The sequence below is a fragment of the Colletotrichum graminicola genome (genome assembly GCF_000149035.1).
Source record: "Colletotrichum graminicola M1.001 genomic scaffold supercont1.21, whole genome shotgun sequence".
Lineage (NCBI taxonomy): Eukaryota > Fungi > Ascomycota > Sordariomycetes > Glomerellales > Glomerellaceae > Colletotrichum > Colletotrichum graminicola.
This window is the reverse complement of record NW_007361025.1, coordinates 344916-354982: the sequence shown is the minus strand read 5'-3', so window position 1 is coordinate 354982 and position 10067 is coordinate 344916. Positions and strand designations below refer to the sequence as shown.

The window sequence follows — 10067 nt, the reverse complement described above, 5'->3', positions numbered from 1 at the left end:
GGAATGAGGTGGCATTGTCGTGTGGGGTAATGTTTGGTAAGGGTGCTAAAGTGCGATATTAGGTGCCAACATTGGCTCCACTTTACATCTTGGCCAGTAGAACAGACCCTCTGCGTGGGAGCGAGTAAGATTAATGAATGTCCGGTCAGTAACGATGAAAATTATGGATCGGGTAAGCCACCAGAACGACGAAGAAAGATAGGGCGTTAAACCATCCATCGGGGAGGACGACAGTCAGCAGCCACACGCCATTGCTAATCGTGTCGAGACGTGATAAAGCCGAAAGTCGTGAGCTATAGTCAGAAAAAAAAAAAACAAAAAAATCCTGCGAACACCTCCAACACCCCTCAAATATATATAATCTCTTTTTCTATAGAAGATGTGTACGTAACGACGCCCGGGCTGCGCACCATCTGGATGGGCGAGGACCGCCGCGACGTCCTCGGCGCGCAGCGGATGCCGGGGCAGATGCGCTGGGCGCCCGGCACGGGGAGGGTGTGCGACCCGGGCCACCCCCGGGAGCTGTGGAAGAGCGTCTTCGGAGGCGACGACGGGAGGCCCGCGCTGTTGCGGATGGCGCACGAAGAGCGGGCGGTCGGGGACGGCGGGGAAGCGAGTGTACGCATGGTGGACGTCGAGGAGAAGGGCTGGAAGGGGCGGAGTGAAGTGCTGGTTGTGGACAAGAACGGGGTGAGGAGGAAACACACCATTGAGCCCAGGAGGTTGCTCGGGCAGCAGCCGCACTCGAGGCAGGTCAAGAGACACAAACCGGGTTATTGACATGGGTTGTATATAACCGGAGATATTCACCAGACTGGAACAGAACGCTCGCCGGCATGCAGGCTACTCGCTCGGAGACATATTGACATATTGCTTGCAAAGGCCACTGTTTTCTTGTAGGAAGCATTCTTGCACACACGGGACTGACTGCCTTTGTCCACCAGCTCCATTAAACATCACAGCTCCATGTCAAGCCAACCTTCAGGATGTAGTTACCCTCATCTATATACGCAATCTAATGGATGTAAACGCAACCAGCCAGCCTCAACACCGGCCCAGGTTGACACTTTCACATACCGACATTGGACACCACCGATTTGATCGGTATAATCCACATTGCCCGTCCTGGACCATCAGCGACCGCCTCCACCGCCGCCACCGTCGCCTTGCTCGCGGCGCCCTCCACCCCCGGACACCGTTACCGGACGCCGGCAGACTGATGATCAACGATTAAAACGGCGAAAGACTTCGAGGCAGCCCGCGATTCATTGCACGGAGGAACAAGGCCGGCTTGCTTTGGTACCTGCGTCTATCTGCCTTAGGCCTCATCCCTCTCGGGGACTCCCCCCCCTTCCCCGGCACATGCCACTGGTTCCCTCGGGACATTTCCTGGATGTAAGGCGGGCGAGATCAGAAAGGGGGGGGGGCACGGAAATGAAGACCCGATTTGACGCTGTTATGTTCGCCGCCCCAACAGACGACCCTGGCCTAGCCTGGCCTCTTGACTTGACTCTCGACATGTGCTGATAAGTCGCCCATCACGACATGCCGGGGGCCCATCGACATCCGATTCGAGTCAAGAACGGAAGAAAAGGGAAGAAAGTGGCCTCGAATAAGGCTTGTTCAGCCGGCGAACGCACTGGAGAAAGCTGTCGTTGAAAATGCGAAATCGCTGGTCCCCTGAGTCGCTCCCCGGTCTGGCTATCCCCAAGGCGAAGTCGATCAACGACTAGATGGGTCAAAATGCGCAATCAATCCACTTTCAATCTCCCCGACCCCATGGGTCAGCCAAAAGCCCGTCCTGGGGGGGAAAGCAGGGGGGGCTCGAACCTCTCACACCCGGATAATCATGAACTGGCATTGACAAAATACATTGCGCAGTCGGAGAGTTATAGCGCAGTATCACCCATCTCCTTCATAGGCGTATGAGATTGTTGTGTATGTATGTTTCGTGGCCCTCGAGAGGCCATTGACGCGAGTGTGCCGGGTCTGAGGGACGGGAGAGGTCGGTCTCCAGCCAATGGACCGCGTTTGAATACCCGTTTTTTCAGCTCCCCATGTGGCCATCATACGGATACATTATTTTCCAATAGGGCATGCCGTTCGCGCGCGAAATCTTGTTTTGCGTGCAGGCTGACGGTGGGAAAAGCCGGGTGTGCGCGTGGCTTGCAGATGCGAGAGTGCGATTATCTGCCAGTATTACAGCCCCCCCCCCCCGGCCCCCGGGCGCCGCCCACTCGGCCCTGCGAAAGCCGTGTTACGCGAAAGGGAGGGGAGGGAGAGGGATAGGGAGAGGGGGAAGACGCGTAAAGTGGTTTACCTTATTCGTTCGGTGTTTCTTCTTGTATGGGATGAAAGACACAGAGATACAGAAACAGGGAAGCGAAGAGGGGGGGGGGGCTCGTCCGTCCGCCAAGTTTAGCGTTCGGACGGTGTGTCGCAGCTCGGTCGAGGAATGGTTGAGGGAATGGAATCGGGCTGTTCGAGCTAGTTCCAATCTCCATGCGAGATCTCGAGGGGAGACCCCTGGGAAAATTGAACAGCTGGCAGACATGGCAATCAAAACCGACTACTTGTCAGCCGTTAGAAGCATGTGCTTGCTTGTGTGCGTATATGCATGCATGTTTCTCGGTTGTCGATGGCGATGCTGCGCTGTAAGGGCTGCCGGTCAACATTGCCAAATGAAAATAAACAATCGACAGATGTTTTGATAATCCGTGTCTCGATCGAGAGAGGGCGCTCACAGATATCACCCTACTGCACCTGTAGAAATCCCCGGCGACTGATACTGGGATAAACATGCTTCTGCAACACAAAGCCTCCCCCCGAGCCATGTCCCATTATATTTTCCTCTTGTCTGTGCGGGATGGATGGCAGTATAATGTCTTGGATCCAGGCGCTGCAACACCGCTTGTCCGAACGAACGAGTGGTGAATGACCCTGCCACAGACCGAGGACGAACACAGGCCGTGTTTGTGTTTCGAAACCCAATCAGCCTCCCCGAACAACAACATACGCTGCCGTTCTTGTTAGAAGCGACGAAGGCACGCTACCGTTGGCTGGTTTGCGTTGCAAACCGCTTCTCCTGGGGCTGAAATCCTGCACCAGTTCGAGACGTTCAGCTCGCTGCGTGCGAGCCACCTGGCAATCCCTCGGTGTGCGCATCGAATTGCATGACGGCACTGCCGATTGCTTCGTCGCAGCCGCCAAGGCAAATTCGCCCAGGCGAATGGCACCCCTGGCACGAGCTTTATACGATGTTACCTATGGCACCTAGTGTAGGCCCGGGGTATGACGCCCTCCCCAAAGGACCCGAAATAGGCAGGCCGGTCGGCGCACCCGGTGTCCCATTTGTGGGGACATCAGCCCGGGGAATGCAACTTGTCCTGCAGGATTCGAGGGATGGAGAAAAGCCCTCAGGGGGGTAAATGTAAGTCGCCATTGAGGAAAGATATCTCTAGATTAAGCTGGCGGGGGGGGAGACGGACATGTGCGTCGCCAGACGGGAGGTTACCTGGTCTGAGGATGAGTTCACGTAGAGCAAAGCAGCATGCCAAGAGCGAAGCCGGAAAGCCGGATGTTGCTGCGGGCAGCTGTGATTTGAGTGGTGCTCAGACCGGTTCGTGATAACTTCTGTGGAGAGCGTAGGGACCGGGTGGGGAGCCGAATTGGCAGGTCGACGGGGGCGGACGGTGTCTTGTTTGATTGAACCTTGGCCCGCAGCGAATGGCATGATGCCGACCAACAGGCTTCCTTGGAACCCGAGACGTTGTATCTGTATGCACCCAAGACCAAGGCCATGCCGGAGGAGAGTGTTTCTGCCATATTGTGCGTGCTCAGGACTATCTGTATCGTTCCACAGAGAGTCCACACTGCTTGGCTGGCTGGCCTTCTCCGAGATGGCGCGATATGATATGTGCGTGCCTGTTTGCCGCCCGGGCTGGAATGGGGGACGTGTCCTCGGGTTCTTTGATTTGAGGCGTGCGTATCTGCAGCTGGAACACTAGCAAATGCGACCGACCATATGTCACGAGTTGATGACAGCGAACCAGGTTTCTACATCGGTTGTCCGTCCGTCGTTAGGTGAGGAGGTGGTTGGAGACTTTCTTTCCTGACGCCAGGATCCAGCCTGGAGCAACGTGGTATGGAGGCACAGAACCGAACACTCATTTACCGTTTCCGTGGTGAGAAGCGAGCGATGATGGACCGACCGACCATTTGGATGCCGATGGTTGCTTGGAGTGGCACGCTATCGACGCCTTAGCCGGCATGGGGCAACAGCGTCAGTTCAGAACTCACAGATCGGTTGGTTGAAAGTCTGATAGGCACTTCGCCTGTGCGTAGCTGTCTCTGACGAAACTCTCCACCACACGCTGATCCCCGAGGTCAACTACGTATTCGTAAAGGCAGTGGTGAAACAAAATTTCCATAATATGGCGGCGAGCCGTGTGAGCAGCGCAGGTGTTCCGGCACAAAGCTCCTCCATAGAGTCTGCTGCACCTAGGCAACAGGCTGGGGGCTTCCTTGCAGCCTCGCGTCATGACATTGAACTCTCCCAGGCTGAACGGGGAGCAGCTTGCTAAAGGCAATGGTCCATCGGCAAGTCTTTGCTTTTTCTTGGCAGCTCCATGACATGTGGCGGTATTACCGTGTCTGAACCGGAGAAACCCTACAGCTCGAGTGTTTCTGAAGTGCGTTTAGTAAAAAGGCACCAGTTCCTTTCGTAATCCATCGAGAGAGTACATGTTGCAAGGGCGACTGATCATTCCTCAGGCGACGGGATATTGCGATTGAATGTCACCGTGTCAATGGGACTTAGTGACGGGTGAGGCGGGCGAGCTGCGATTTAGGCCTCTGATCTCGTTGGCCAGCGAGCTCTGTGCCTGAATCAAAAGGGACGATCACTACCGCAGCCACGCGACTCAGCTGCTAGATCTGTCATATCAGGCACCAAAGCTTGAGATGACGAAAAGGCAGAGAGAGCTGTTCTCGACCGGGAGCCCGGCGGATCGTTTTTGTGAGTACCTTGCAGCGTGGCTTGGCCCGACTAGCTACTTAGAGCAGTGTGCTTGCAAAAAGGGCGCGCAACTCCTGTCAATGCCATGTGGTCCGTTCCAACGTTTGAGGCCCTCCTCATCGTAGCAATCAACTTGACGAAGGCTTGCCGGGGTGTTCGCTCTCTGGTGCGGCAAACAAGTGTTCAATTGGCGACTTGACTTGATGGGCCGATGGATGGGCAGGTTGCGGCACCGATGGAGGGCGAAACTTCCTCCTCGTAAGACAGCAGTGGGGGGGAGACGATGCTACTTCGTACATAGTAGAGTTTGCGGCGATGTTTCCTGGACACGCGCAGGAGGTCTGAAACACTGGTAAACTCGACGATTTGCTCTCTCCCCTCGCCACCACACGGGCTCACGCGGGCGGCGGCGGCGGTGGTGGTGTTGAGCGACCACGCGGGGGAGGTTCTGACCCTGGTTTTGCTTCTATTCCTGTTGCTCACGGCGGTGCACGCACATAGACTAGCAGGGCAGGGCAGGACAGAGCGTAGTTTCCAGTCCTGCTTAAGTTGGGTTAGTGATGGTTGCAGTGGATGGGACGGCAGGCGATCAATGTGCAGCTATTCCCCTGGGCCTTCAGTCAGGGACAAGGATTTATATATAGTGTAGGAAAGTATCGAATGCTCTGATTCAGGGACGTTGGGCGCGCGGCTTGACGACGGACCTCGCAGGCGGCACGGCATGGGGGGGTTGCTTGTGATGAAATGAGTGAGGAGCATGCCGACCTTGTCCGGAAGGTGGCGGCAAGACGAAAGCCAATCTCTCGGTTGCCCGACGCTGACGCTGACGAGGGCGTCGAGTGTGACGGGGTAGTCCAGATGCAACAATGATGTCTGTTGAGCGTCGTTTGACTGTCCGTCTGTGGAATCGTGACTTCGACCCCTAATGCGGATACCGCCAAACTCGGCCACCAAGCAAGCAAGCGGTGCTCGTGCGAACCAGGCCGTGAGAGCATTAACAGCGGCAATAACGAGCATTACCGAGGATGAGAGAGGTCCGAGCTGAAGCTCTAGAAGCATCGTGTGCCGGCCGGCGGCATTCTTCCCTTTTTTTCTTCTTCTTTTTTTTTTTTTTTTTTGCAGGCCCCCCAGCATTGGTCGGATGGCCATGCCCCCCCAGCAGAAACGAAAGGGGCGGGATATTGTGAAAGACAGTGCAGCAGCAAGGGGAGGATTGAGGCGTGAAAATCTCTTCGCGACGAAGCACTCCGATTTGTTCTGAGGTGCCAATGGAGTCGCAAATAGTCGAGGTTTGACGCACAACAGGAACCGGTCCTTGGCCTTGGCCTACATAGTAGTAAGAGGCGGAAATATCATCGTCAGAGCTCCAGCGAGAGGAGACGCTACCGGGACAGGGCCTGCAGCATGCCAAAGGGGGCAAAAGGGGGCGGGGGTGAGAGAGAGACGCCGGACGTTTGGTGTCAACGTGTGTCGGAGGTCATGGGACGAACCCAAAGCTGCGATGGCAGCTGCAGCTGCAGCTACAGAAAGCAACAGAAGCTGGTCAGTCTCTCTGTCGGTCTGCGGATCGGATAGGTAGGGGAACAGGGAGAACGTCCGTGGGCGGGAAACAAACCGGTTTGGGACATACGAGTGCAAGGAGGTTGCTTGCGTCGGTGACGGTTTCGTTCTCATTGATTCGGGTTTGCTTGACTGATGGCGACGGACCGTCAAGAGACAGACAGGCAGAACAGACAGCAGGTACTGCGTGCCAGAAGTGTCTTATTCGCACAAGACACTGTTCCCAATGCAAAGGATAAGGTTTTGCATTACTAAGACACAGCATCCAGGGATCGAGCATGGGCGAGGAACACAACGTGCACAAGATCTGGCGCTAGTCTAGAAACGGATTAGGGGCATTGCCGATTGGGCGGAACCAGGGGGGGGGAAGGACGGCAATCGGAATTTTCGACGTTCCTTTGGCGCCCCAAGCCTCGTGTCGTTTTTTGTGCAGTGGGTGGATCTGCACTAGGTAGGGCGTCTGTGGCTGGTGTGGTGGGTCATAAACGGTCGCGCGGGGCTTTTATCAGGTTTGGCAGGTGCAGTCAAGTGTCAGCCTCATCCTACCTGCCTTATTCAGAGGTACGGAGTACGGATACAGAAGGCACGAATACCTACATAACTATCCATACAATTGTATAGGAAGGTACCGTATCAACTACGGTACGTAGATGGGTATTATGTCCATGTGCGAATTCGTGTGTGTACGGAACACTCATTTCCTTCACCTCTCTCTTGTCCCCTAGGAAAACAGAGAAAAACCTTCTACACGAATTCCAGGACAATCCGCGAATCCCCCCCCCCCCCCCCCCCCCCCCCGTCACCGCTCTCGTTTGTGGGTAGACGACAACCGAACAAACGACAGACTATCGAATGCAGCAACCTTGTCAAGTCAACGGTTAAGGACAGATGGGCCTAGACGGGGCCGGGGTGGGCTTGTCGTACTCAGCACCGCTCGAGATACTCGGATGTCCCATCGTACCATCCGCCTGGCGGGCCATGGATGGCAAATGATCAACGCCCACGGTCCTTTACCTTACCGGAAATCCCGCTCAGCGTCTCAGGATGGACACGCATCTAAACATGGCCGCCGCCGGGTGTTCGCGCTTGATTTCCCCGGGAGAGATTTTGCATGCTCAACTGAAACTCGACGATTGACGGCCTGACGCCGCCTTATCAGCAATTGGCCACGAGCGGTCCGGGCAGCGTAGCCGGCTTCGTCGTGTGTCTCTAATCATCCATGACAGTCGCAGCCTGCTACCCCATACGAATTCGGGACCGACACTCTAATGCGTCGATGCAACCGAAGCGGTTGGCCAAGCGGCTTAAATCCGACGTCTACCTCGAAACGTCACAGAGTTGCAATGTGACCCAACCAACATGTCGGCATGGAACATGAACATCGGCAAGAGTAACCTCAAAGCATCCTAGTCAGACGCCTCCCTCCAAGGAAGTGACGTCTCCATCATTCTCTCAGACCCAGCGGGTGTTCAGGACAACCTCACACAGTGCAGTGCCGCCACGGCGACAGCATTGGAATCGAAAAGTCGGTCTCACGGGCAGACCGCTACGTTCTAGCCCGCAAAAACGAAATTAAAAAAATTCTTGCGTTTTTTTACGCCTCATTTCCGTCGCCCAAGTGGACAGACCTCGTGGTGTTGCGGTGAAACCAGGGTCCAGGAGGTAGGGGGAGGAGAGGGAACCTCGGATCTCCTAACGTATTCCAAGAGTCACAACGGCGGTCAAAACACCGCAGCATGCAACAGGGCAGGAGGATTCCCGAGTCTCGGCATCAGTAATAGTACTAGTGCTGGGCGGGGTGGTGGTTCCAAACTTTTCATGTCGTCCCGTTGCCGTCGAGACAGCTGAATTTTCTTTCTCTCTTTTTTTTTTCTTTCTTTTCCAATGGGGAAGAGGGGATCGAAGAAGGAAAAATTTACTTGATATCGGCGCTTCATGGTCGCACTTAAGCCGCAGGTGCCGCGGGCCCCGTCGGTCCATTGGCAAATCACGTTGAAGCAAATGACGAGCAGAGGAGCTCGAGAGGCGTCACGGTGCGGGACTCGGCATAAAGATCGCGGGGCGGACAAGGGTCACCACCGGCGGACAGCGGGCTGGGTCCCGATCCATTTTCTTTTGCCTTGCGTCGTACAGACGAACCAGACGGCTTGATATCCCTTGTAGCAGCTCCGAACCTCCGGGGTTCACGATGCGGCTACCCGCTCGCGTGAGGTCATTCCGCGAGTCATCTCGCCTTCATACACGGCACAAGTGGCAAGTGGTTCTTGCTTGGGCGCCGGCCGACCTCCTCTCTGCTACATGCTTTCACTAGGCGCAGGCCGGGGACTGCCTGCTGGCGTCTAGACCATCACCGAAGCATGCCGAACCCGCTACGTAGGACGAACGGTACCCGTTGAGGAGGGGCAGTGGCGGGGTTGTTGAGAGAAGAGAAAAACGGAGTCCTGTTCAGATTCTTTCCATGGTCGCCCACGAGGTGCAGCCGAGAGACCGAGAGCAACCAGCGGTGATGGATGTGCGAGTCAAAATGGCCTAGGACGATCTGCACGACAAAAATTCCGAATGCATTGTTTGCCCGAAATCCAGACGGCCCTTCGTGGCGGTCACGTTCCAGCAACTCGTGGCGAAGCGACTGATGGCTTGACAGCAAAGAGCCACTCCACTCTCGACTCGCGATATAATTCAAGGCCATGCATGCTTTAGCTCAGACTCGGGACGCCGTGGTAAGACAATATACGCTTCACATGCATGGCCGAGCCTCGAAACCACCGATACGCACTGCAACAGACGGTGAAGTCTGTCTCTCTGGGAGGGGAAGGAACTCGGGGTCCAGGCCCCGGCTTGAAGCTTTCGAAAACTTACAATTCGTGATAGGTACCGGCAGATAGGAGCGATCCACTGCGGGGGAGACTCGATTGTACAATACAAGAAACCCTCTCTTCTGGGACGTCCGTCGCCAGTAGACGCGTCCAGATCCCAAGGGGCGCGCGATCCACAGCCGCACGAAATGATGGCCATGGGCGTGGAGCTCGGAAGGGTTTTTGAGAGGGGTGTACGGATACACGATGGACAAAAAGGACGGTGCATGCAACCACTTTGGCTCGTGCATGCGTCGAAAAAGCTCGCATGCAGGAGCCCCAGTGACGTGAAGAAAAAAGAAAAAAAGTTTTTTTTTTTTTTTTTCGAAGAAGGAAAAAACAAAAGAGCCACTCGGTATGAGGGGAATAGTTACAAGATGCGAGATTTACGCGTGAGCACGGAGACGCGGACACGAGACAGATTCCGGGGAGCCAATCCGACTCAGGCCCCCCAAAGATGGATGTCGGAAGGTCCTGTCGATCGGTCTCAATGACACGATGGGCGGGATTGAGTACCTTATGATAGCCGGACTAGCCAGCGGGCCCCGAAGCCAAAACCAGGCCAAAGACGTGCAGGAGACGGGTGCTTAGCTCCATGATGCTCAAGGACTTTTGAAGATGAGCAGCATCAGCAG

At 55.5% G+C, this 10067-nt stretch overlaps 1 protein-coding gene across 1 annotated transcript; it reads left to right on the top strand.

Moving 5' to 3' along the window:
- Positions 1-417: 417 nt before the first annotated feature.
- On the top strand, positions 418-780 carry GLRG_05965 (uncharacterized protein; the record flags this gene model as incomplete). Its single annotated transcript, XM_008096650.1, has 1 exon — positions 418-780. One exon carries the CDS (start codon positions 418-420, stop codon positions 778-780), a length of 363 nt encoding a protein of 120 aa, XP_008094841.1.
- Positions 781-10067: the final 9287 nt, after the last annotated feature.